Source organism: Arachis ipaensis, chromosome B10 (assembly GCF_059453495.1).
Source record: "Arachis ipaensis isolate K30076 ecotype BB chromosome B10, ASM5945349v1, whole genome shotgun sequence".
Lineage (NCBI taxonomy): Eukaryota > Viridiplantae > Streptophyta > Magnoliopsida > Fabales > Fabaceae > Arachis > Arachis ipaensis.
In genome coordinates, this window is record NC_142435.1 from 57,393,531 (window position 1) to 57,421,498 (window position 27,968).

Here is a 27,968-nt window from a genome sequence, read left to right on the forward strand (position 1 = left end):
AATGATTAATTAAAAATAAAGATAATCCTTATATTAAATAATCTAAAAATATATTCCAATGGTAAAATTAAACAAAGCAAAGAACATGGAAGAGTAAGCCAAGTAAAGAAAACGAACTAGAATGACGAAGTCTTGATGAGGTAATAACTCTTCTCAGTGTCCCGATGCAAAGAGCAATCGAAAAGTAAATCCTAAGAACTATGAATGTCTAGAGAGAAAACCTAGGGGAGGAGTAAAAACTAGATCTCAAAACTAAAACTCTATAGAATGAATGTTGTCTTTGGTTTCTTCATGTTCTCTGGCTCTAGTCTGCTGTTCTGGGCCGAAAACTGGGTCAAAATAAGGTCCAAAATCGCCCCCAGCGAATTCTGCAGATTATGCAGATCACGCATGTCACGCGATCGCGTCATCCATGCGGACGCATCATTCGCGTTTTTCCCTGCCACGCGTTTGCATCGTCCACCCCTCCGCGTCGCTTGTGCTTTTCCAATCCGCGCGGTCGCATGAGTCATGCGGCCGTGCCACTGCGATTTTTCCTCTTTCGCGCAGTCGCGTGAGCCATGCGGCCGCGTCACTTCTCGCTGGTTATCTCCTCAATTTCTTGTGTTCCTTCCATTTTGCTAGCTTCCTTTCTAATCTCCAACTCATTCATGCCCTATAAAGCCTGAAACGCTTAACACACATATGACGGCATCGAATGAAATAAAGGAGAATTAAAATGTATAATTAAAAGTCTCTAGGAAGCAGTTTTCAATCATGTAATAATTTCAGGAAGGAAATATAAATGCATGCTAAATTAATGAATAAGTGGGTAAGGATCATGATAAAACCACACAATTAAACACAATATAAACCATAAAATAGTGGTTTATCAGTGATCTCCCCACACTTAAGATGAAGCATCGTCCTCGATGCTACGTATCGGGCTCATGGTGAGGGTCAACGGTCATATCTACGTCCTGCTGGATCTCAGAATGGGGCACTGGCTCTGCGGCATGCTGTGGAATATCCTGGGTATCCTATGTCTGCGGAGGTGCCTCCTGATGAAGCGGCTCCTCAACATGCTCCTCTGCGTGTCCTGCTTCACGCTCCTCCTCATGATCTGGCTCATCGGAAGCGGGAGACTCGGTGAGAGGGGGTAGCTCAATGCCCTGTGATACAAACACTTGGTCTATGCGATCGAGATGTCGCATGATGCGACGCTCACTACGCTCCATGAAACGAAACAGGCACTATACTAGCAGGTAAGTTGGCTCGGGTGCTGGTGGTGGTGGTAAAGGTGCTGCTGCTGGTGCTGAAGAAGAAGAAGGTCTTGCTACTGCTGTGGAAGATGAAGGTCTAGCTGCCTCGACTACTGCTCTAGTTCGAGAGCGGTGCTTGGAAGGGGGGTTTCTCATGCACCCACGTACCCCACGAAATAGTAACCTCTTTCTCGTCCTTGTCTGGGGGTGGTGGAATCGCATCATCATCCCTCCATGGGGCGCCAGCTAGCTCAATCATCCTAGTGACCATGGTAGGAAATGGTAGAAGGCCGCGGATGTGTGCTCGCCACATGCCTCTCCTGATTAGTCGGGGGAAATATACCTCCTTCCCCTCCATGACATAGCCAATCAGGAGAAGCATATCCATCGGAATCTTAGAGAAGTGTGTAGTGGGCAAGACATTGTGGGCAAATATCTGCTGCCAAGTCTGGGCCTCCCTAGACACATAGGTGAATAACATCCCATTGGGCCTTGTGTTGCTAGAATCCATCACCCAAGAGGCGTCCGGTGTGGCAATAACACTCTTCAGTGCCTCATAGTCAAAAGTAATAGTATTAATTGTAGTCTCTGCCTGCTGGTATGCACATGCATCACCAGTCCAAGGTAGACAGTGCAAAACGCCCTCAATAGCTGCCTCAATGATCGAGATCTGCCCACCCCGTAGATGCACTGAATCCAGAGTCTCCCGAAAGAAGTTACAATAAAATTCCTTGATCCATGAAGTGTTAATCCGTCCCAAGTTCCTATCAATAAAGCCTAGGCCTAATCCCTGAATACAGGCCTCAATGGGTTCCTTCAAGTCGTCGGGTAGGGCCAATTTCTTCTCAATATTCAGGTTTGTCTTCCGATAGGCAGGAAAACAGAGCTCACAGTAGAGGTTGGGAAACATGTATATATCGGTGGGCGGTAGCATCTGATTTTGCTTATCCACTTTATTCAGTGGATTCCTTGCATAGTTGGCATAAGGAGAGAGGGTGGTGGCTTGAGATTTCTTCCTCTTCCTTGAGGTAGTAGCCATTTTTTTACCTTTATCAGCCATCCTGAAGGCAAATTTGATATGATATAAGCACTTAGGCAATTAGGAAGATAGCATGTAAGTAATGGCATACTCATGAAGTGACTTAAAAGAATGAAAACTTGGAATGCAAGTAACCATAACCAAAGAAGATAAAGTCACAAACCAAGAATTCCACCATTAAACACATCATGCTTGTTTATTAAGTTCAATGAGCATCATACCCAAAAGAATGGTCAATGGGTTAGCTTAAGCCAAAAGGAAAGTTTGTTAGGTAAAATGAGTTAGAAGTTAGAAAATCTAGTTCAAAAGTTAGGGATAAGATGGTCATTGTCTCAATCAAGTGAAATTCACAAAGCAAGGAAAACAAGCATGCTCACAATCATGAGGAGAGTGCAGTCATTGATGATGAAATATAAAATTACAAAAGAAGCAATTAATTGAAAACGAGTCATCAATCAATGCCTTGGTCATTAGGTTTGCAATAATTGGTGTTGCAAAAGTTGAAATGCACTTTGTGTAACACAAACCAAGATAGAAACTAATTTGAGTGAAAAAGAGTTACACAAGTTGAATTCACCAATTGTTGCAAAGCATGAACCATATTCAACAAAATCACATGTTAAATCAAATGATGAGTGAAGCACAAGTTAAAGACATTTGACTATCTTGAAAAGTGTAAGCATGGAATGGTTCAAAGCAAGTCATGGGAAATATATGAAATACGGAAAAACCGACCCAAAGGCACCCAAGAATGGAACTTGGTGTAACCAAGTGAGTATTCAATTCCAAAGGTAACAAGTTCAATTATAGGTGACATGTTTAAAAGCAAAGCAATATCTAGAAAATTGGGCAGCATTTCGGCAGTAATTTGGACGTTCCCGGATAGCAAATAGTAGTAGAAATTCAGTCATATGAGTTCAGCATATTAAACATGTAACACAATCAGGGAATTGATATGACCCAGCAGCATTAAGCAAGCAAGACAGTAGTGAAACAGCACATATAGAACATAGCATAGCACGCATCACTCGGCATGGAATATTCAAACAAATAAACACAAATGGAACAATTATCAGGCCTAGAATCCTCTAACCACATCCTAACTACCTGACCGCAGTTATATCTATCTATCCTAACATGCAAAATTATCCAACTAACTAACTAAAACTAACTAACAAAAATTAATAAATAGCAGTAAAGAAAACAGAGCAAGAGCGCAGGCTATGAAACCTGGAATGAAGTGCAGAACAGTATAGAGACAGAGGGGTGGGAAGAAGGGCAGCAAAGCTGTGCTACCAGAAGCGGCAGTACACGGCGACTATGGAGCCGGGGAGGTGAAATAGGGAACGAGGCCGTGAACCCAAGTAGGTGCAGAGGGGAGGTACGAGGAAGGCAGGAGACATGGATAGGAGAAGAGGGAGAAAAGAATGGTGATGAGGGTGGCTGCGGGTTCACCGGCGGTGGTTGGCGGCCGCGGCGGGTGGGGAGCAGAGAGAGAGGAGTGGTGAGAGAGGTGAGAATGAGAGGGTGAGGGAGAAGGAACGAGCGAGAGAGGAAGAGATATGGGAAGACGGAGAGGGAGGGCAATAGTGGTGACGGGGCCGGCGTGGTGGTGGTAGCTAGCAGGGGCGGTTATGGAGGAATAAGGAAAGGAGAAGACGTTAGGGGTAGGGGAGGCGAGGGGTGCGCGAATGCGCTGATCTCCTCGCGCAGGTAGGGTTTTAAATTTTTTTGAATCCGCGCCCTCGCGCACAATGCGCGTCCGCGCGGGAGGCAAAATGGACGAGGGGTGATAAACCATTATTTTATGGTTTATATTGTATTTAATTGTGTGGATTTATCAAACCTTTACCCACTTATTCACATGATTAGCATGTATTTACAATTCCTTCCCAAAAATTACTCCATGATTGAAAACTTGCTTCCTAGAGACTTTTAAATATGTATTTTAATTCTCCTTTATTCTATTCGATGCCGTGATCCATGTGTTAAGTGTTTCAGGCTTTATAGGGCATGAATAACTTGGAAATTGGAGAAGAGGCTTGCAAAAATGGAAGGAACATAAGAAATTGAGGAGATGACCAGCGAGAAGTGATGCGGACGCATGGCTCACGCGACCGCGCGAAATAGAGGAAATTGCAGTGACGCGCTCGCATGCCTGACGCGAACGCATGGATTGGATGCTGCACCAGTGACGCGAATGCGTAGACGACGCGCACGCCTGGCAAGGCAAAACGTTGGATGACGCGAACGCCTGGATGATGCGATCGCGTGACGTGCGCGATCTGCAGAATCTGCAGAATTCGCTGGGGGCGATTTTGGGCCCTGTTTTGACCCAGTTCTCGGCCTAGAAAAGCAGATTAGATCCAGGGAACATGCAGAGACCAAAAACAACAATTCATTCCGCATAAGTTGAGTTTTAGATCCAACTTTACTCCTCCTCTAGGTTTTCTCTCTACACATTCATAGTTCTTAGGATTTCGTTTTTATTGCTTTTTGGATTGGGATATTGAGAAGAGTTATTACCTTCGCCAAGACTTCGTCATTCTAGTTTGTTTCCTCACTTGTCTCTTACTCTTCCATGTCCTTAATTTATTCAGAGTTACTATTGGATTATTTTTAGAATTTATTAATACAAGAATTATTTTTATCTTCAATTGGTCTCTTTGATTATTATTATTTATCATGTTTCTCTTTATTTCTCTTCCTTATTTTGTGAAATTTACATTCATAATGAGCGAGTAGTTCCATAACTTGATTGGGAGATGATTGAAAGGAGAACCTTGAGTTGGAACACTCAAGAAAAAAATTGTAATTGGATTTATTGTTGGATCACCCTCTAGTCACTGACACTAGTCCCTCCCAAGAGAGAGGATTAGGACTTGTGAATAGAAATTGCCTTCCAACTTACTTGACTTTCCTCTACCTAGTAAAGGATAACTAAGCAGAACAATCTTCAATTATCATTTTGATCTTGGGAGAACCCCATCAAGGATAGGGCTTCCAACTAATCTACTCCCGGTCAAAGTTTTTATTTAAATTACATATACTCTCTGATTTAATTTCCTGTTTATCAATTCAAACCATTTTAGAAAACATCTGATTAATAAAATAGCACACCTTTCTGCAACTCGTTGGGAGACGACCTGGGATTCATACTCCCAGTATTTTAATTCTAATTTTGTGACAACCCCTTCTAAATTGATAAGCGGATTTTTGGTTGGTTAAGAACTATACTTACAACGCATTTCTTATAATAATTTCTTAACTTGCCAATTTCCGCTACGTCAAGGGGCGCGGAAGCGGCAAGTGCGTGCGCGCATAGACAGCAGATATAGGTATGGGTGCGGACGTGTACAGTGCGCGTCCGTGCGAACGGGAGTTGGGCTAAATGCTTAATGCGAGCCCAGAGCTGGCACAAGTCTCGGATCATTGGCCTGGAAATGGTTTTGGCGAATCGACGCACACGCGCCATGTGCGCAGGCGCGCGCATTTGCAAAATTTGGATATTGGCGCGTATGCGCGTAGTGCGCGCACGCGTACACTCGGTTGTGCCATTAGCCCAGAGTTGGCACGAGATTGGCCCAACTCTCTGGAAAGAGTATGGGCCTGCATATGCGTATGGGCACGCACGCGCACAGCGTGCGTACGCGTCCTTGACAAATTTTTTTTTCAGAAAAGGCAAAAACAGCTTAAACCCTTTTTAACACTACCTATAGCTCAAAATTAACTCCAAAAAAAAATAGCAACAATCTTTTTGGCTTTTTGAGAATTATCAAATATGAGCACGGGTTACTTGCCCCACAAGCAACCTACAACTAATTTATTGAACCAAGTATATGGAAAGAAAAACTAACTACAATGGTAACTCAATTCACTTATTAAGCAAAATTGCAAGAGGGTGGAAAGAGTTTACCATGGTGGGGGTGTCTCCCACCTAGCACTTTTAGTTCAAGTCCTTAAGTTGGACATTTGAGAAGTTCTTTGTCATGGTGGCTTATGCTTATTCTCATCCTTGAATCTCCAAGGATCTTCACTTCTCAAATGGTTGACAGAAGTTCCAACCGTCTTCACCAAGTTTGGATGGAGTTCCACCCAAGATATGAGCTCCCAAAGTTGGTCTTCGTGCTTCGATCTGGGATCCCATATCTTATTTTCGCACCCGTCTTCGAGTTGATCTTCATAAAATTTCCGTTTGGGCGATTGACAAATGGAATTCTCTCTAGCACACCAAGCTTTCTTCCTAGACCCATGTGAAGTAGCATTCATCCAATCATGGTCCCCATGCCTTGAAACTTTGACCTCAATGAGCCTAATTCCTAACTTCCAACCACTACACAACTCCTTTCTACTCTTAATTTCACAAAGAGCTCTAAGTTGTCCATCATTTTCAATCAAGCCATATTCAAGTGAGAAAGTGAAGTTTAAGAGTGAGAGTTTTACCCACTTGAATGGTATGTTGGATGGTGGCTTGGGAGGGAAACCTCTCCACACTTAGACAATGCACGGTCGGTTTCCTTTTGCTCTTCTTTGTATATTTCCACCTCTTGACAACTTCTTTCATCTTCTTCTTTCTTGTTGACTTCTCCCAATTCCTCCTTATCTTCAATCAAATCAAACTTAGGAGGTTGCGTGAAATCTACTTCCATATCAACTTCACCTTTTATGGAAGAGTCTTCAATGAGATTGTCAACAATATTTGGTGTTGAGTTGTCCTCAATAGCTTCAATTTCATGTCCCATGGGAGAGGATTCAATTATTGATAAGAAATCATTGATGATTAAATCCATCTCTTGATCAACCTTCTCATATTCTTCAATCTTGATATGCTCTGGAGGTTGTTGAGACTTCCATGGTAGTTCCGCATCTCCTAGATCTTCAACTACTTCTTCCTTTTCTTCAATGACCCTAGGCTTCTCCAATTGCTCCAATACAAAGTTGGACTCCTCCTTTTTTTCCACCAGATTTTCCAATTTCTCCTTCATACTTTGCTCTTCTTTTGATTTTTCACATGTGGCCACGGAAACACCTTGAGTATTCAAGCATTGGTAGGCTAAAGTATGCACTACCTTAGTCAAATTAGTCACAAACTCTAGGGTGTTCCTTTGCATATCTGCTTGGCCTTGAAGTAGCAAGGTAAGAGAATCATCTCTTGGGGCTTGGGGTGGATAGAAAGGTTCATTATTTTGGAGAGAGGGTTCATAGTAGGAAGGTGGTTCTTCTTGGTAAGGGTATGGAGATGGTGAATATTGAGGTGGTTCATGGTAGTAATCTTGATAGGGTTGTGGTGGTTCTAAAGGTTCTTGCTCATAATGGTCATGAGAGTATGGTATGGGTGATTGGTCATATGATGGATATGGGTCATAGGAAGATGCTTGGTATGGAAATGCTTGTGAGTATGGTTGATGTTCATGTTGAGGACAAGAGTCATAGGCATATGATAGTGGTAATTGATTGGCACAAGAATATTCACCATAGCCATTAAATTGACATGCATTAGGATGGTGATTGTACCTATAAGTATCCGGAGGTTGTTGCCAATAGGAGTGATCAATTCCTTGAGGCTCCTCCCATCTTTGTTGGTTCCATCCTTGATACATGTGGTCATTGAAGCTCACATTTCCTATAACACAATTAGAATCAAACTCATTGCCAAGAGGGTGAAAATTCATGATAGCAAAGACAAAAATAAAAGGCACAAATAAAATCTAGCTACTAAATCAAACAAGCAAACTATTCACAATATTCACATATGTACAATAACCAAGAACATAACACCATTGCAATTCTCCAGCAACGGTGCCATTTTAATAATGGGACTTTTGTGTGGTTTAGAATTCACAATAAACTCTCGTTGCAATATAGTTTCTAAACCAACATTAATCATTTCATATAAAAATTTGTTTGTCACAAGTAACAAACCCCTAAAATCTATAAACCGAAGTATTGAAACCTCGGGTTGTTCTCCCTAGGAATTGCAATGAAGTGTCTTGTTATTGGTTATGAGGTATGTTTGGGGTTTTTTTTATAAGAGACAGGAAATGTAGGCAATGAATTAAACTAATAGCTAAAAAGGCTCTTGGCAAGATATGAGAACTAGAAGTCCTATCCTAGTTATCCTCCTCAATTGTGACTACAAATTGTTCATTGCTACCACTTAGTTAACCTCTAACCATGGAGGAAAGTCAAGTGGATGAATCAAATTGATTCCACAAGTCCTAGCCAATTCCCAAGGGAAAGACTAGCGTTAGTGGTATCCAAATCAATTAGCAACTTCTAATTAGCAATCAACAAGGGAATTAGATAACTCAAGCGTCACTAATTACTCCACCTAAGCCAAGAGGAATAAAATCTATACTAAAATCCAACCAAGCATTTCATCAAACACTTGAGAGGCACAAAAGAAAAGCATAGTAAATTGATAACAAGAATAGAATCTAACAATAATTGAATGTAAGAAATCAACAACAACAATCAAAGAAAACAAGATCTACATGAATTACCTCAAATTACATTAAAAGAAAATAGAATGAACAAAAGTAGATCTACAAACAAAGTAGAAGAAAGTAATAATAAACAATAGAAGAATGATGATTGTAACAACAAAGAATTAAGAAAAAGAAGAAGAGAGTATGAATTAAAACCTAGATCTAAGATCTAAACCTAACCCTAATCCTAATTCTAGAGAGAAGTGAGAGCTTCTCTCTTTAAAACAAAACTAAAACCTAGCCTAATGTGTGTGTATGATTCTACATGATGCCTTCCCCTTCATCCCTTGGTCTTTTTAGCCTTTTTCCGCCAAAAACTCAGCTCCAAATGGGGCTAGAAACCCTCCAAAATTGCCAGGCACATGTTCCTGTTTAAAAATCACGTGCGGTCTTCGGTGCGTACGTGCACAGTGTGCGTGCGTGTCCCTGAAGAATTTTGCGATCTGCGCATAAGCGCATAGTGCGCGTGCGCGCCCATGGACTTTTCCAAATTTTTGGCTTTTCATGATTTCCCCATTTTGTATGCTTTCCTTTCACTCCTTTGATCCCTTCCTGGCCCTTTCTCAACCTAAAATCACTAGCAAACACATCAAGACATCTAGTGGAATCAAAGGAAGATTAAAACTATCAAATTAAAGGTCTAAAAAGCATATTTTTACATCTAAGCACAAATACAGAGACAATCAGAAAATCATGCTATTTCATTAAATAAATGTGAGAAAAGGTTATCAAAATACTCTAAATTTAACACAAGATAAACCCTACAAAGGGGTTTATCACGCATTCAAATTAAGCCCAATAAGTTGGTATTTTAATGCACCCAATAACATGGTGAGATAAATGAAAGAGGTTACTTAATTGTGTACACATAGGGTGGAAGTGGAAGGGTATAAAGAATTAAATTTCTTCCACTCATAATAAATATAATAAAGTCCAATCATGAGCACCAGTTATCAGATGCAATGAACTTAAGTTAGATGTCAAAAAGACACACAAAATAAATACCAATTATTTGGAAGAAAATGAAACAACCCTTTGATCACTAATGTGAAATTTGTAACTACAATTTCAGGAAGTGGCGGGGCCCACAAGGTATTGATCATTCATCAAGAGAGGGGAGTCAAAGTGTACTTCACACTTTGGAACTCACAATCTAAAGAAAGTTGAACCACTTTCAAGTGGCGCTTCTCCCACGCTAGGCGCCAATTCCCATCCTAAAAATTCAAGTTTGCCATAAATTACATACCCTTCCAGACTCTTCTTTCCCTCCCTATATATTGCATTCACCCACCCCTCCTCATCACACCATACCCACACATCCCTTCTCTCCTCCGAAACTCCTACTCTCCCTTCTTTACTTTCTTATTTTCTTTTCTTAATTAGGACAATTAAGTCCTAAGTTTGGTGTTGAGCAAAAATCCCTTTTGCTGTGCTTTTCTTCTTCTTCTTTCTTCTACCACCTCTTTATCATACTCCATAAATAGCACCACCAAAGATCTTTGGCTCAAAGAAGATAAAGACCAAGGAAACCTCTGGCTCTTCAAGCTACAATGAGCATAAGTTCCTCTCATTCTTCCACTAAAACCAATTCTTTGGGTGGGTGAGTGAGAGGCAAATCATCCTAAAGGTTGGCTTCCAACTTGGAAGAGATGAGCACAGAAAAATCAACATTGAGACTAATATTATGGGCTGGGCAATATTGTGCAATCCACCAAAGAAGGTGGTGGTGAGCTTGGTAAGAGAGTTTTATGCTAATGCTGTTCCACAGCCAAGGCAACAACTCACTTATCTAAGTTTTGTGAGGAAGAAAGATATTGATTACAGCCTTGCAAACTTAGGGAGAATGTTAGAAGTAAGGAACACAAGATCCTCTTGTAGCTATGAAGAAAGAATAAAGCAACTTGATCTGGGCTTTGAAGATATTCTAAATGAAATTTGTGTTCTCAACACTGAGTGGATCAAGGACAAGGACGAGAAGCCAAGCCAACTGAGGAGGAGAGATTTGTGTCCTCAAGTAAGAGGATGGCTGGACTTTGTAAGGAGGTCCCTCAACCCTACCTCCAACACCTCAGAGGTAACCATAGAAAGGGCAGTGCTAATCTATAGCATCATGAAAGGGGAGAAGGTAAATGTGGGAGAGATAATTGTAAACAACATCCATAGGATGCTAACAACCACCAAGGACAGCACAAGGCTAGCTTTCCCAAGCATCATTAAGCAATTATGTGATGAAGTAGGAGTGGAAACTAGTATAGATGAGACATTGCTAGAGCAAGACAAGCCAATAACTGCCAAGAAGATGGAAAAAGTGGTGGCTGTCAATCCACTACAAAGGGCAAGAGAGTAGAGAGCTCATGTGCAAGCATCACAAGAGCCACTACAACAAGAAGAGCCATATGTCCAAGCACCAATTCCACAAGTTCAAGCACAATTTCCAAAAGGTTTCAATTGGGAGGAGATGCAGGGGAACATCCACCACATGCAGGGAGACATCAACCAACTTATGGAGCAACAAAAGCACTAGGAACAAATGCAAGAGAGCATCCAGTAGCTTCAAGGAAATGTGGATCAAATCACGGAACAGCAAGGGCAATTCTATTGGGGAGAAATACAAGGCAGCCTCAACAAAATTATGGAGCAACAAATGGTTCAACAAAGGAACCTTGCTGAGTTTAAGTCCTTTTATGAGGCTAGAACCACTTGAAGAAGGAAATATAATATAAACACACAAGCAAAGCTGAATCACCTGTGCAATGTGGTAGCCACCCTGAATCCAAACTATCACACATTTGTACAAGGGACGGAAGAGCTAAGCGCTAGGCAAGAGGAGATTTTCGCTAAGAATAAGGAGGATGAAAGGACTTTCATAAGGAGGCTAGGCTTTTGGAAGCCAAAGGATACTCAAGCACAAGAAGGAGCCTCAACAAAGAAAAATGGTGATGAATCCTCCAAGAAAAAGGATAAGGGGAAGGGACCAATGCACTGATCAAGTGAGAAGCATCATGACAAGCAAAGGTTGTTGTGTTCCATTTGGAAGAAATTGTCTAATTTGATTGCCTAGTAGTTTCTTTTATTATGATAGTTGTTGTTTTCTTTTCTGAAGTAAGAATGATTTTATGAGTCCTTAGGTTGTGAGTTTTATTTTGAGAAAGATAATTTTAAATGTTAAGCTTTACAATATCAATAAATTTAGTTTGTTTCCAAAAGGAGTTAATGATGAGTTGCTTGCAAAACAAAAGTAGGAACTATGACTTAAGTGAGATTAATAAAAAAATAAGAAATGAAGAGTGAGTATAGAACCATAGAATGAAGTTTGGGAAGTGAGTAATCCATAATGAAACAACTAGACATAGATGACATAACAAGTAGATGCTAAGGATGACCCTTTGATGACTTGCATCATCTACCTCTTTCTCCTACCTAAAAGGACCATAAAAAGGGTGTAATCTCATTCAATCAATGCAATTTCATGAGTTAATGGTGAATATTATGGTACATTGCTTTGAAATGAGCATGTGTTGAATTTTAGGTGAAAAGAGCAACAAAGGAAGGAGGAAACAAGAAAAAGAAGCTGGGCGTGCCACTTAGTACAAATGCCACCAAATAGTATAGGCGTGGCACGCCAGCAATAGGGCGTGGCACGCTAGTTGACAATTCCAAAAAAGGATTCATGGAGCATTAATATGGGCGTAGCATGCCAGGGCTAGGCGTGGCACGCCAATTATACTTTCTAGAGAGCACTTTTGAAGACCATAAAGGGGGCATGGCACGCCAACCCCCTAGTCAACACTGGGCATGCCACTTGGGTTTGAAGGCATGGCACGCCAGTTCATTGGTCTTGAAAGGGGACTTGAAGGTTTAACACTGGGCATGCCACATAAGCTTGAAGGCGTGGCATGCCAACTCTACTCATGACTTGGGCGTGCCACTTGGGTTCAAGGCGTGGCACGCCAAGCTTGAAGGAGCTCACACCAACAAGGGGCGTGCCACTTGAACTCGAAGGCGTGGCACGCCAATACGTTTGACCAGAGGAACATGGAGGAAGTATCAACATTGGGCGTGCCACTTGGGTCCTAGGCGTGGCACGCCAATGCTTGCAGAGCTTAAGCACCAACACTGGGCATGCCACTTGTTGTCGAAGGCGTGGAACACCAACTCTAGCACCCTAGGAAGAAGAAGACTGGGCATGCCACTTGGGACTTAAGGCGTGGCATGCCAAGATAAAGATAACCATGGGCATGCCACTTGAATGCTGGGCGTGTGATGACCGGAATTCACTCCCCATATAAAATGAATCCGTTCTTTGGGAAGCGCACCAAATATCGTTAAGTAATAACCCACTAGGAGTAGGGTCGAATACCATAGAGATTAACGGATTAAAGCAAATAATAATTAGTTGATTATCCTAGTTATACTATTCAATTTTGAGTGATAAGAAACAAGAAACGTAAATGACATAAAAGTAAAAGAAAGCAATAAGTGTAAGAAAGTAAATGGCAAGGAAAGTAAAGTACAAGAAAGTAAAGTGCTGGAAATGTAAAGTGCAGAAAATGTAAATAACCATAAAGTAAGTAAAAGAAAGAAAGATGAAATAAGCATTGGGATCAAGAGATATTGCATTCTCCAGATTAGTTGATTTCATCTCATCTTCAATCATGCAACTCATCTCTCAAATCTTGATCAATAGCCAATTCCTTGGTCTAATTGCTCATGAGAAGAGATGAAGCTTGTTCCTTGATTATACCACACATCCTCATAGGTCCAAGTAGAGGGAAGATTATATGTCACCATATCCAAACACCAAAACCCAGATCCTACTCAAGTGTGAGAAAGAATTTTAAGCATGGTTTTATGTTTCCTCTTCCAAGGTACCCATAAAACCCAATTGCATTCAATCTCTTTTCCAAGATAATTGAATGCTAGAATGAAGAACGAAATTCTTTCTAGTAAATCAAAGAGAGATGAATAGAAGAAGAAGAATAAAAATAATCAATCCATCAAATAGTAATAGAGCTCTCTTTCCCAATGGAAAGAGTTAGTGATTCATAACTAAAAGATATTTACAAAAGTAAGAAAGAAAAGAAAGGAAGCTGATGGTGAATAGAGAGGGTTCGAAGACTCCCCCAATCCAGCATACCTAATTCTATGAAACTAAGGCCTTTATATAGGCTCTCCTAAATTACAAATTTAAAATGAAATTAAAAGCAAATTACAATAAAATGAAAATAAACTATTCTAGATGCTTTTTGTGGCCTTGATTGGTTGACAATTGTGGCTTGAATGAGAGTTGGAATGGGCTTGATTGAAGGTTGGGGGCTGCAGGGAGAAGTTGGTGTGTGATTTCAAGTGCCACTCCCACTTGATTTTTCCCTTTAGAGTATGACCCACTTTGCAATGCTGAATTGATGGATTTTTTTGGGCCTCAAATTGAATGTCCTCTATGAATTATTATATATTGTTGGAATGCCCTGGATGTTAGCTTTCCAATGCCTCTGGAATCAACTCATTTGGACCTCCATAGCTCAAGTTATGCCTATTTGAAGTTGAAAAGGTCAGTCTGTCAGTACCCCAGCGTGCCACGCCCACTCTTTGGCGTGCCACGCCTTCAATGATGCATAAAATCATGCTCTCTGGCCATTAGAACTGCATGCCACGCCTAAAACCTTGTGTGCCATGCCCATTATGAAAATAGAGCTGGCGTGCCACGTCTTCGATATCAAGTGGCACGCCCAGCTTTTGCAACTGAAATAATGGCCTTTTTCACCTCTAGTTTTAACGTTCACCCTATAGTGTTATATATCGTTGGAAAGCTCTTGATGTTCATCTTTCCAATGCCACCAAAATTAGATCATTTAGACCTCTACAACTCAAGTTATGTTTCTTTGAAGATGAAGAGGTCAGGCTAGTAACTCTGCAGTGACGTGTTTTTCTCCTTGTTCTTTTGGGGTCAAATCTCCCTCAATTCCAATGTCCATTATAAAGTGTTATATATGGTTGGAAAGTCCTGGATGTCTACTTTCTAATGGTACTAGAATTATCTCATTTGGAGTTGTTTAGCTCAAGATATCTTCATTTGAATGAGAGGAGGTCAGGCTGGCATATGCCCTGGTGTGGCACGTCCAATACTTGGCGTGCCACGCCCAGAGCTCCAAGTGGCACGCCCATGTAAAATTCTTCAACCTTCTTTGCTGGAATGTTGGCCTGGCATGCCACGTCCAGAGCTTCAAGTGGCATGCCCATTGTTGAGAGTTGGTTGAAAAGCTTGGCGTGCCACGCCCAGAGCTTCAAGTGGCACGCCCAGCTTTATTTGTTATTTTCTTTCCCTTTTGTTGCTTTTTTCACCTAAAATTCAGCACAAACCCATTTCAAAGTAATGTACCATAATATATATAATTTGGTTCATAAAATTTCATTGATTAATGAGATTATACTCTTTTTATGATCCTTGTAGATAAGAAAAGGAGTAAATGATGCAAGTCATCAGCGTGGCACGCCAGTCACTGGACCAGGGGAACTCTTTTATGCCTTATTATGGGCGTGACACGCTAGTGTTATTTTCCAGAGAAGAATGAGAAAGCCTTATTATGGGCGTGACAGGCCACCTACTGGGCGTGGGATGCCAGTGTTGTTTTCCAGAGAAGAATGAGGAAGCCTTATTATGGGCGTGGTACGCTACCTACTGGGCGTGGCACTCCAGTGTTGTTTTCTAGAGAGAAATGAGGAAGCCTTATTATGGGCGTGGCATGCCACTTACTGGGCATGGCACGCCAGTGTTGTTTTCCAGAGAGGAAGGATGAAGTGCTTATTATGGGCGTGGCACGCCAGACCTGGGCGTGGCACGCCAGACCTGGGCGTGCCACGTTAGTTCAAGATTCCAGGGAAGAAGAGCAAAGGGAAGAACTTGGGCGTGCCACTTGAGTTCGAAGGCATGGCACGCCAGGCTAACTAAGCAAAGGAGAGACCTTGGGTGTTGATGAACCCCAATTTTAGGGTTTATTTTGCATAGAATTTGGGGGGTTTTATTAATATTCTATCACACTTATCCACATATTTTTATCTCTCTCTATTACCATTCGATGCCATGATCTGTTTGTTGAGTGATTTCAAAGTTTATAGGGGCAAGAATGGTCTAGAAGAGAGGAAGAAAGCATGCATAAGTTTAAGGAGCATGAAAAATGGAGCTTTGGAGTATTAGCATTGACACACACGCGTGGGAGCTTGGATCTGGGAATTGCACGGGAAAGTGACGCCTCCGCGTGGCTGGGCAGAAATCTCATCGACGCGTACGCACATTTGACAAGTACGCATGGATCGCAAAAACCCAGACGACGCGTACGCGTGACCCACGCGTACGGATGACGCTCGGCACGTGACTTCTTTAATGAAATCGTGGCTGGCGATTTCATGGTAGCTCCAGGCCCAGTTTGAGCTAAATTCTGGAGGGAAAAAGACCCAAGGGACCAAGGATTGAAGGGGATTCACACATTACACACTTTCTTAGCTAGTTTTTGGAGTTTATGTTTCTAAAGAGAGAAACTCCAACTTCTCTCTAGGTTTTGGCTTTCTCAATTTCAATTTCACTTGGATCCTTTGGTTAGATCTGAATTTAATTCAATTCTACATTGTTCTAATTTGTATATCTCATTCTTCTACTCTTATTTTAGTGTTCTTGTTACTCTAACATTGTAGATCTTGGATTTGGATCTTGTTACTTTGATTTCTATTAATGCATTGAGGAATTTCATGTTCATTGTTGTTAATTGCTTTATGGTTGTTGATTGCTTGTAGTAGATATCTCTAATTTTGAATCCTCTTCTAAATTTCACAATGTCTTCCATTATTTCTCACCAAGTGCTTGAGAAAATGTCTACTATAGTTATGGAGTAGATCTTCACTCTTGGCTTGGGGGTTGGCTAATTGGAGACACTTGAATTGTCAAAGCCTTTTGTTGATTGATAATTGGAAACTGCTAATTGATTTGAATGACACTAACTCCAGTCTTTCCTTAGGATTTGACTAGGACTTGTGGACTCAAATTGATTACCTCCACTTGACTTTCCTTCATAGTTAGAGGTTAACTAAATGGAGCAATAACCAATTCTTATCACAATTGATGGAGTCCATGAGGATAGGAATTCCAATTCTCACCCCTAGCCAAGGATTTTACATTGATTGATTGTCATTCACCCTTGCTTGATTTGAATTCTTGTGTCCCTTAGTCTCATTGTTACTTGTTCATTGTTTTAATTCAAGTCTATTTGCATTTCTCGTATCCAATCTCAAAACACCAAGAGAACTCCTAACCAATGATGTGTATCTTAAGGCAACTCCTAGGGAGAATGACTCGGGACTACTACTCTCGATTATTGATTTTGAATTGTGGACACACATTTTCTATGTTTGATGTGCTATAGCTTGTTGGTTTAGACTATACTCACGACCAGAATTTATGGGTAAAATTCTATACCGATAAAATATCGCGCATCAAAATGGCACTGTTGTCGGGGAGTTGCATATGTGCCATGTTGTTGGTTAGTGTAAATATGTTGATATGTGAATACTTGCATTTTTCTTGATTGTTTGCTAGTTCAATTGTTAGTTAGGATTAATCTTTGTTTAGTGCATTTTATTGTCATGAGCTCTATGCTTCTTTCATTGAATGACACGTTCACTACCGGATCTGAGCTTAGCTACTTTTGATCCTGAAATTGAGAGAACTTTACTCCATATTAGGCAGGTGTCGGTTAACCTTTGGAGGTGGTGAAAGGGTTCCTACCAATTCACCAACCTTATTCGAGGTTGAATCGGAAGCGTCATTCGAGGAAGGAACTATCTACTCTTCTATTGATACTACTAATACCTCTTCCATTGATTTAGGTACCGATACTATGGCCGCTCCAAGAAGAGTTACTTTTAAGGAGGTCGGTGCTCTAGAGAGTTTGTTCTTCAACTGCATCAAGTGCGTCATCCGGAGTTGAATGCTAATTTTGAGCTCAAAACCGCCTTGATTAATCTTCTACCCAAGTTTCACGAACTCTCCGCTCAAGATCCTATTAGACACCTTAGAGACTTTCAAGGTGTATGTTCAATAACAAGGCGGGAGGGTTCCGATGAAGTTTTCATTTGGTTGTTTGCCTTCCCATTCTCTCTTGAGGGAAGAGCCAAAGAGTGGTTCTACACTTTGCCCGATGAGATTGTTAGTGATTGGAACTTGCTTAGAAGGGAGTTCTTAGATAAATTCTTTCTTCTGGAAGTGATGGATAGGTTGAGAAAAGAAATTTCATGCATTGTCCAAGGTGAAATGGAAACTTTATACGAGTATTGGGAATGGTTTCGGAGGCTTCTTGACTCATGCTCTCACCATATGATTGATACTCTAGTGTTGATTAGCTACTTTTGCCAAGGAATGAAACCACAAGACAAGATCCTTTTGGATGCCTCAACCAGTGGTTCCTTGACAAAGTATAAAACGGCGAAGGAAGCATGGTAACTAATCACCGATTTGGCCGAGTCCACCCAACATGTATGATAAACCACTATTTTATGGTTTATCTTGTGCTAAATTAAGTTGTTTTTATCAATTCTTTGCATACTTATTCATACAATTTGCATGATTTTACAATTTCTTCCCAATTTTGTTATATGATTAAAAACTTGCCTCCTAAGCCTTTAAATTGCCAATCTTTAATTCCCCTTCATACCATTCGATGTCGTGATCTGTGTGTTAAGTGTTTTCAGGCTTTATAGGGTAGGAATGACTTAGAGGATGGAAAGGAGGCTTGCAAGAATGGAAGGAACACAAGAAACTAAGGAGCTGACCAGCGAGAATCGACGCGCAAGCATGGCTCACGCGTGCGCATGACTTGGCGCATTTCACAGCGACGCGTGCGCGTACCTGACGTGTACGCGTGACACGCGAAGAAGACCATCGACGTGTGCGTGCGAATGACGTATACGCGTGACGTGCGTCACGTGCAAAAATTGCAGAACACACTGAGGGCAATTTTAGGCTGAGTTTGGATCCAGTTTTCAGCCTAGAAACACAGACTAGAGCTAGGGGACAAGCAGAGACTCAACACACATTCTTATTCACTTAGTTTTAGTTTAGTTTTTGGAATCTGGGAGAAAAAAATACTACTTCCTCTAGGGTTCTTCATATTCATAGATTTCTAGTTTTATGCCTTTGGATTGGATATTGAGAACTACCTCCGTTGAAGTCTTTATCATTCTAGTTTGTTTCCTTATTTCCTTACTCTTTTATTTCCCATTTACCCTGTTCAGAGTTACATATAGATATCTTTGATTTTAAAAAGTATTAATGCAAGAATTATTTTTACCTTTAATTTCATTATTTGTCTGAGTATCATCTTCCCTTAATTTATTATTTCAAAAATAGTTTTTATTAAATTAATCTTCGTTACCATGTCTCGTCTCTATTCCCATTATATGTTTGCAGAATTGGCATCCATGTCAATGGAGTAGACTCTTAACTTGACTTTGGAGTTGATTAATAGGAGACCCTTGAGTTGGAATACTCAAGTGTTAATTTGTAATTGGAAGTTTTTGGCTAACTCTCTAGTCACTAACGCTAATCCTTCCATAGGAAAGGATTAGGACTTGTGAATCAAAGTTGGCTCAATTACTTGACTTTCCTTTATTCGGTAAAGGCTAACTAAGTAAAAACAACAACCTCTTACTATTACACTTGGGAAAATCCAACAAGGATAGAACTTTCGATTAATCTTCTCCTGGTCAAGGCTTTTTATTTCAATTACATAATTTCTCTTGTTAATTTTTATTGCTTTAATTTATAACCATTTATTTTTCACCAACTCTAAAATTTCTCGAAAAATTCCTAACCAATAAATTGCACTCTTTTATCAACTCGTTGGGAGACGACCTGGGAATTCTACTCCCAGTAATTTATTCTCAAATTGTGACAATTCTTTCTAAATTCATAAGTGAAATTTTCGTCGGTTAAGAACTGTAGTTGCAACATTATTTCTACACTAAATTCTTAATTGGTAATTTTCCACCCATCAATGCTAGACAAAGAAACCATCATCCAAGAGCCATAAATGAAGTTTCTTCTAGTGGTGAGACCGTCGCCCTTACCAAGACCTTGGGAGAGATGACAAATATTCTCTAGCAACTCCAACTCAATCAACAACAACCTCCACCTCCTCAACAACAACAAAGTTAACAGTTGGTCTCCCAAAGAGTGTGCGGAATTTGCTCTTGTTACTCCCATTACACCGATGAATGCCCAAGTCTCCAAGAGGATAATACCTTGCTGGCTACTAATGCCTACTATAATCGTCTAAACCAAGGGTATCACCAACAAGGAGGCAACGATAATCCAGGGGGTAGTTTTAATCAAGGTTGGCAAGATAACTCTAACCAAGGATGGAGGGACAACTATAATCAAGGAAGAAGGGACAATGGTGGGAAACAAAAGTGGAATAACAACCACCAACAAAACCGATACCAACAAAACCCCCATATCAACACCAAAACCAAGGCAAACCATACCAAACCTACCAAGCACCTCATCAAAGGCAAGCACCTCAACTCAATCAACCACAAGCCCCTCAAATCATTTATGCCTCTTCTTCCCCAACCAAGATGAGACACTCTGCTCCATTCTCCAAGGACAAAGGGAGCTTCAAACCACACTTGCCTCAAGCCTTACCGGTCTTACCTCTAGTATCCAAGCCCTTCTTTCCCGTATGGAACCATCCTCTACTTCTACCACTCAACCCCCAAGTTCTAGTGCCTTACCCTCTCAACCTTTACCCAACCCCAAGGGTGGCATCAATGCTATCTCCTTGAGGTCTGACACCAAATTATAAGAGAGGTGTCCCAATGAGCCAAGACCAATAGAGGTCACTCAAGATAAGGATGTGGTTGAGATAGAAGAAGTCGAAGAGGAGGATGAGATCCAAGAGGTAGTTGAATAAGTGATTACAACCAAAGGGTGGAATTCCTAAGGATGGAGATGTTTTGCAAGAAGCTACTCCAATCCCATTTTCCACATTGGCAAGGAAGACCAAGAAGCAAGTTGAGTTGGATCCCAAAATAGTGGAGATATTCAAGAAAGTTGAGGTAACAATTCTTACCTTTGATGCTATCCGCCAAGTCCCTAAATATGCCAAGTTTCTAAAGGACTTATGTGTGAACAAGGAGAGGATTCATGATTTAGAAACTATTCCATTGGGAACCTCAATTTCCACTTTAATGGATGATATACCGGAAAAATATGGTGACCCCGGTCCTTGCCTAGTGACTTGCACCATAGATGGGGTACAATCTGTTGATTGCATGTGTGATCTTGGTGCTTGTGTGAGCATTATGCCTTTGTCTGTTTATGAGGTCTTGAAGCTTCTACCATTGAAACAGTCGGCCACCCAGTTTGTTTTGGCGGATAAAAGCATAATTTCTGTGGTAGATATTGCGGAGGATGTTCTAGTGAGTATAAAGGGGTTGGACTTCCCAATTGATTTTCATAATCTTAAGATGCCCCCTAGTGACTCCGGGAGGACATCATCTATCTTACTTGGGAGACCGTTCTTGAAGACCTCCCGGTTCAAATTGGATGTATTTTCGGGTGCTTACTCGTTTGAGATCGATGGAAGAGAAGTGAGTTTTAATCTTGATGAAGCCATGAGACACCCACCGGAGGATCATTCTATCTTCCGGTGTGATTTGATTGATAATGTTGTGGCCAAAGTTCACCAAGATGATTTTCATGGAAAGAGTATGATTCAAGACCCAAGTGTGGGGAGTTCCCATGTATGTGAAGAAGACACCTTACCACATTCGGTGCTACCGGATGATCAAGTGCCTAACCATGAACCAAGTGCAGATTTGAAGCCACTCCCAACCCACCTAAAATATGCCTTTCTTGAGGAGAACCAAAAGTTCTCGGTGATAATTGCAGGGGAGCTTACCTCCCAACAGGAGAAGAAGTTGCTTAATGTCTTGAGGAGGAACAAGAAGGCCATTGGGTAGAGCTTGGCGGACTTAGTTGGCATTAGCCCTCAAGTGTGTAAACACCAAATTTTTCTAGAAGAAGGAGCCAAACCAGTTAGGCAACCTCAAAGGCATCTAAATCCTACCATTCTAGAGGTTGTGAAGAAGGAGGTCACCCGGTTGTTAGAAGCCGACATTATTTATCCGATTTCGGATAGTGAGTGGGTGAGCCCCGTGTAAGTGGTCACCCCGTTGCTCTTCATCGATCAAATACTTGATCGTTTGTGTGTTAAATCTCATTACTGGTTCTTAGATGGCTATTCAGGATATTTCTAAATCCATATTGCTTCAGAAGACCAAGAAAAAACGACTTTCACATGCTCTTTCGGAACGTATGCGTACAAAAGAATGCCATTTGGCTTGTGCAACGCACCAGCTACGTTCCAAAGGTGTATGATGAGTATATTTGCGGATCTTTTGGAGCATTGCATGGAGGTGTTTATGGATGATTTTAGTATTTATGGGGACTCCTTTGACCTTTGCTTGGACAATCTTGCAAAAGTATTAGAGAGGTACACTAAATAAAACCTTGTGCTAAACTTTGAGAATTGTCATTTCATGGTAAGACAAGGTATTGTTTTAGGGCACATTGTCTCTAAAGATGGTATTTCTGTTGATCCGGCAAAGGTCAATGTTATTTCTAGTTTGCCTTAGCCCTCTTCTGTGAGGGAAGTCCGTGTGTTTCTTGGTCATGCAGGTTTTTACCGGCGTTTCATCAAGGACTTTAGTAAGGTGGTGTTACCTCTCTCTCGATTGTTGCAAAAGGGTGTGGAATTTGATTTGAGTGAAGAGTGCATGGAGGCATTTGACAAGCTAAAGATTGCTTTGACCCAAGCTCCTATCGTAAGAGGGCCTAACTGGAGTACGCCATTCGAAATCATGTGTGATACATCAAACTATGCGGTGGGAGCGGCACTAGCTCAGTGCGAGGGTAAAATTCCTTATGTCATTGCCTATGCCTCTAAGACTTTAGATGGAGCCCAGTCCAACTATACTACCACTGAGAAGGAATTGTTAGCAATTGTCTTTGCCTTGGATAAATTCCGAGCTTACTTACTTGGCTCTAAGGTGGTAGTATATTCAGATCATGCGGTATTAAAGTATTTATTGGCCAAAAAGGAATCTAAACCAAGGTTGATCCGATGGGTATTGCTTTTACAAGAGTTTGATATAGAGATCAAAGATAGGAATGGTTCCCAAAATTTGGTGACGGACCACTTGAGTCGCTTAGAGCACACAAAGGGCGATTCCACTCTTATCAATGATACATTCCCTCTGATCTTGAGGGCTTGCTAGCAATATCCGAAGTGATCCCTTGGTATGCACCTATTGCCAATTACTTGGTCGCTCGCACCTTTCCTCCCGATTTCTCTCAACATCAAAAGGATAAGCTCAAAAGCGAATCCAAATATTATGTATGGGATGACCCATACTTGTGGAGATGTGGTACCGATCAAATAATTAAGAGGTGTATACTGCAATCTGAGCATTATTCTATTTTGGAGGCTTGCCACTCTTCCAAGGGTGGTGGCCACTTTGGTCCTCAACGGACGGCTCAGAAGGTCTTAGATTGCAGATTTTGGTGGCCTACACTTTTCAAAGATGCATATCTCTTTTGTAGTTCTTGTCCACAATGCCTTAGGTTTGGAAATATCTCTAAGAAGAATGAGATATCCCAACAAACAATGTTGTTTTGCAAAATTTTTGATATTTGGGGTATTGACTTCATGGGGCCTTTTCCAAATTCTAACGATTTCATGTATATTCTGCTGGCTGTTGACTATGTTTCCAAGTGGGTGGAGGCAATTCCCACCCGAAATGATGATGCTAATGTAGTTCTTTCTTTTGTTCGGAATAACATCATTTGCCGCTTTGGATCACCACGAGCAATCGTGAGTGATCAAGGCTCGCATTTTTGTAACAAAAGGATGGCAAGTTCAATGAAGAAGTATGGCATCATCCATAAGGTGGTCACGGCATACCACCCCCAAATAAATGGCCAAGCCGAAGTCTCCAATTGGGAAATCAAGTGCATATTAGAAAGGATTGTGAAGCCTCATAGGAGGGATTGGAGTTCTAAGCTCAGCGATGCGCTTTAGGCTTACCGGACGGCTTATAAGACACCAATTCGTATGAGCCCGTTCCGGTTAGTCTATGGGAAGGCTTGCCATTTCCCAGTGGAAATAGAACATAAAGCGTATTGGGACGTAAAAGAATGCAACACAGGATTTGGGGTTGGAGTCGAAAAGAAGTTATAGTTGGTGGAGCTTTAGTACCTTCGATTGGAAGCCTATGAGAATTCAAAGCTTTACAAAGAGAGGATGAAAGCAGTGCATGATAGAAATATCAAAAGGAGAGAGTTTAGAGCTGGAGAGCTAGTCCTCCTCTATAACTCTAGGTTGAGATTGATGCCTGGCAAGTTAAGATTAAGGTGGGAAGGTCCTTATAGAGAGGAGAAAGTGGAGCCATATGGGGTCTACCACCTAAGCCACCCTTCAAGCCCCAAAATCTTCAAGGTTAATGGTTATCGTCTGAAGCTATACCATGGAGAGAAGATGAAAAGCAACAAAGAAGTTGAGGTGTTCCTTCTTGAGGATGCCCCCGAAGGTGAAGAGATCTGAGCTCATGACCGTCCAACTTAAGGTCGTTAAAGAAAAGTGCTACGTGGGAGACACCCCACCATGGTATGATCTTCTTGTGTATATAGTTTCTTGCACATAGTTTTCAGAGTCTTTGTGCCTTTTGTGATTGCTTGATTTGTGAGTTTGTTCATAGTATAGTTGATTTTTGCTTGATTTTTGTGTTAAATTGCTCATGAGGAGTTCATTGATAATGGTTTGATTGAATTAAGATGTTGAAGAAATGCTTAAGGTTGAGTGTTACATGAGATTTTTGACGTCTTTGACCACTTTAGCATGTATTACTACCAAATTGTGCTATAATTGCTCCTCCTCATGTGTATGAAAAAAAACGGGGTCTATCGACGGGCAAGCGTGCTACACGCGTACGCGTCGGCGCGTCTTCACAACTCCTGGTACTAAAACCAGAGAGTTGTGCCTACTGTGTGCCCGTTTTGTGCCAGCGGTACAACTGCGACCCACGCGTAAGCGTGGATGACGCTTACGCGTCCCTTGTCATTTCGCACACCCACGCGTAAGCATGAGCGATGCGTACGCGTTGGTTGCGAATTTTGGAATATCTGGTACAAAAACCAGAGACTTGTGCCTCCTTTGTGCCTACTTTGTGCTAGTGCGACCCACGCGTAAGCATGGTCGGCGCTTATGCGTCGGTCGCCAATCTTGTAATCCACGCGTATGTATGATAGATGCGTACACGTCGAATGTACTGCACCCAACTCCTGGTACAAAAACCAGAGAGTTGTGCCTATTTTGTGCTAACTTTGTGCCCAAGGCATAACTCTGTCCACGCATGCGCATAACCTGACGCGTACGTGTCATCTCTCCTTTCTGCAACCCACGCGTATGCGTGGGGGACGCCTACGCGTCACTTCCCTTCTCCATCCATCCACGCGTACACGTGGATGGCGCGCACGCGTTGCACCCCTGACGCACATAATACACAGCGCGCCCTGTTTCTTCAACTCTCTTCGTCCATCACCTCTTTCCTTCTTTTTCCATCTTCCACAACCCTATCTCCAGCAACCACCACCGCCTCCGATGACCATCGTTACCTCCGGCGGTCCCACTTTTTCTCTCTTCTCTCTTTCCTTTCCCTCTCCTCTCCTATTTTCCACTTACATTCCACCTTGCTTTCTTCTTCTTTTAAAGGTTTTAGTCCTACTCCTTCTTCTTCTTTCTGTCTCTTATTCTAAATTTTTTTTCTCTTCTTAGTTGTACTTAGTTTCTCTTTTTTTTCTTTTTAGATGCATTTTTCTTAATTTGTTCTTGCTTGTTTGCTTTCTCTCTTTTCATATTTTCCATGGGTGTTGAACTTTGAGTTTCTCTTGCTTTAATGGGGTCATTTTGATGTCTCTTGTTTTCTTTGTGACTATGTGGTGTTGTTTTGTTGTTTGGTATTCCATTTGGGATATTTTTGTATGAATTCCTCCCACTTGCTCATCATTGAATATTACACACCAAGTGTTTGTTGAAAGGCACCTACACCATTTTAGTTCAATTTTGACTTTGTGCTCTAACCTTGGTGCTTCTTCTTCATACACCTGCTCTTCTCTAAGTGTATTGAGCCTAGTTTGCTTCATGTTTACCATTCTTATGCTCATTGCCCATGACTTACGTCCTTATTGTGTAACACCCCAATTACCCTAAGCCTTACCTCTAGCTGTAAAGCTAAGGTTAATCATATGTTACGATAGTCCTATGGCTTATACATATTTATATATAGAAGGAAATAATATATTCTAGAAGCCTGATGAAGGATATAGCTCATTTAACAGGATTTGAAAAGCACAAAACGTACTAGCGAAACTACTAACTTAAAGTACAAGAAATAGATACCATATAACAAAATATCATAGTATAATATCATAAGAATCTAGCCACGGCTCGCGGAGTTTAAGCCAGCTAGCCATATAAAGACCATACATGAAACCAGATAGTAAAAACAGCTTATACAAGTTTCGTTCTCTCAATACATGCCTCTAGGCTAACCAAAATACAAAAGTGAGAGATGTATAGCAAAATAAATCAAGAGACTCAAAAGGTATCCGGATCCTTCGCTTCTGTCACCATCCAGACAACTCACCGAGGTGGGTTGTGACCTGCATCTGAAAAACAACAACAAAGTATGGAATGAGAATCAGAGGTTCTCAGTATGGTAACAGTGCCCAATGATGTAAGATGTAAGGATCCGGGATGTCGAAGGCAATCCTAGAACTTCACATCACATACGGATATTCAAGCTTAGAACAAAATAGATAAATATTTAAAGAACTTAAACCATAAACCGGGTTATCTAAACTTAGGGGAATTCTAACTAATACTAATCACACCGCTGTATCCCACAACCCTCGCCAACCTAACCTCCGTGCGATCCCATCGCCACCGCCTACCTAACCTCCTCCGCATCAGACAATCACAATTAATGCAAACAAGTAAAACATAGATAATATTCATATACAAAAAGTAGTTCAAGAAGCAGGTAGGCATGTTATATGATGAGCGGATAATTTATACGCTTTTTGGCATTGTTTTTAGTATATTTTTAGTAGAATCTAGTTACTTTTAGGGGTGTTTTTAATAGATTTTATGTTAAATTCACATTTCTGGACTTTACTATGAGTTTGTGTGTTTTTCTGTGATTTCAGGTATTTTCTGACTGAAATTGAGGGACTTGAGCAGAAATCAGATTCAGAAGTTGAAAAAGGACTGCTGATGCTGTTGGATTCTGACCTCCCTGAACTCAAAATAAATTTTCTGGAGCTACAGAACTCGAAATGGTGCGCTTCTAATTGCATTGGAAAGTAGACATCCAGGGATTTCCAACAATGTATAATAGTCCATACTTTGGCCAAGAATGGATGACGTAAACTGGCGTTCAACGCCAGCTTTCTGCCCAAATCTGGCGTCCAGCGCCAGAAAAGGAGCCAAAACCAGAGTTGAATGCCCAAACTGGCACAAAAGCTGGCGTTCAACTCCAAGAAGGACCTCTACACGTGCAACACTCAAGCTCAGCCCAAACACACACCAAGTGGGCCCAGGAAGTGGATTTATGCATCAATTACTTACTCATGTAAACCTTAGTAGCTAGTTTATTATAAATAGGACCTTTTACTATTGTATTAGGTATCTTTGATCAGTTGTATGCTATCTTAGATTACGTTTGAGGGCTGGCCATCTCGGCCATGCCTGGACCTTTCACTTATGTATTTTCAACGGTAGAGTTTCTACACTCCATAGATTAAGGTGTGGAGCTCTGCTGTTCCTCAAAGATTAATGCAAAGTACTACTGTTTTCTATTCAATTCATCTTATTTCGCTTCCAAGATATCCATTCGCACCCAAGAACGTGATGAAGGTGATGATTATGTGTGACGCTCATCACCATCTCCCCTATGAACACGTGCCTGACAAACACTTCCGTTCTATATGAAATAAGCTAGAATGAATATCTCTTAGATCTCCTAACCAGAATCTTCGTGGCGTAAGCTAGAATGATGGCGGCATTCAAGAGAATCCGGAAAGTGTAAACC

The 27,968-nt window shown here is 41.2% G+C and overlaps 1 protein-coding gene across 1 annotated transcript; it reads left to right on the forward strand.

Annotated features, from left to right (window-relative positions):
* Nucleotides 1–21,005: 21,005 nt before the first annotated feature.
* LOC107620690 (uncharacterized) lies at nt 21,006–21,779 on the forward strand. The gene has a single exon (XM_016322819.1). It carries the CDS (start codon nt 21,006–21,008, stop codon nt 21,777–21,779), a length of 774 nt encoding a protein of 257 aa, XP_016178305.1.
* The last annotated feature ends 6,189 nt before the right edge of the window (nt 21,780–27,968 follow it).

Excerpts from the sequence above, each read along its gene's own strand:
- LOC107620690 (XM_016322819.1), top strand. The coding sequence starts at position 21,006 with ATGGATGATATACCGGAAAAATATGGTGACCCCGGTCCTTGCCTAGTG.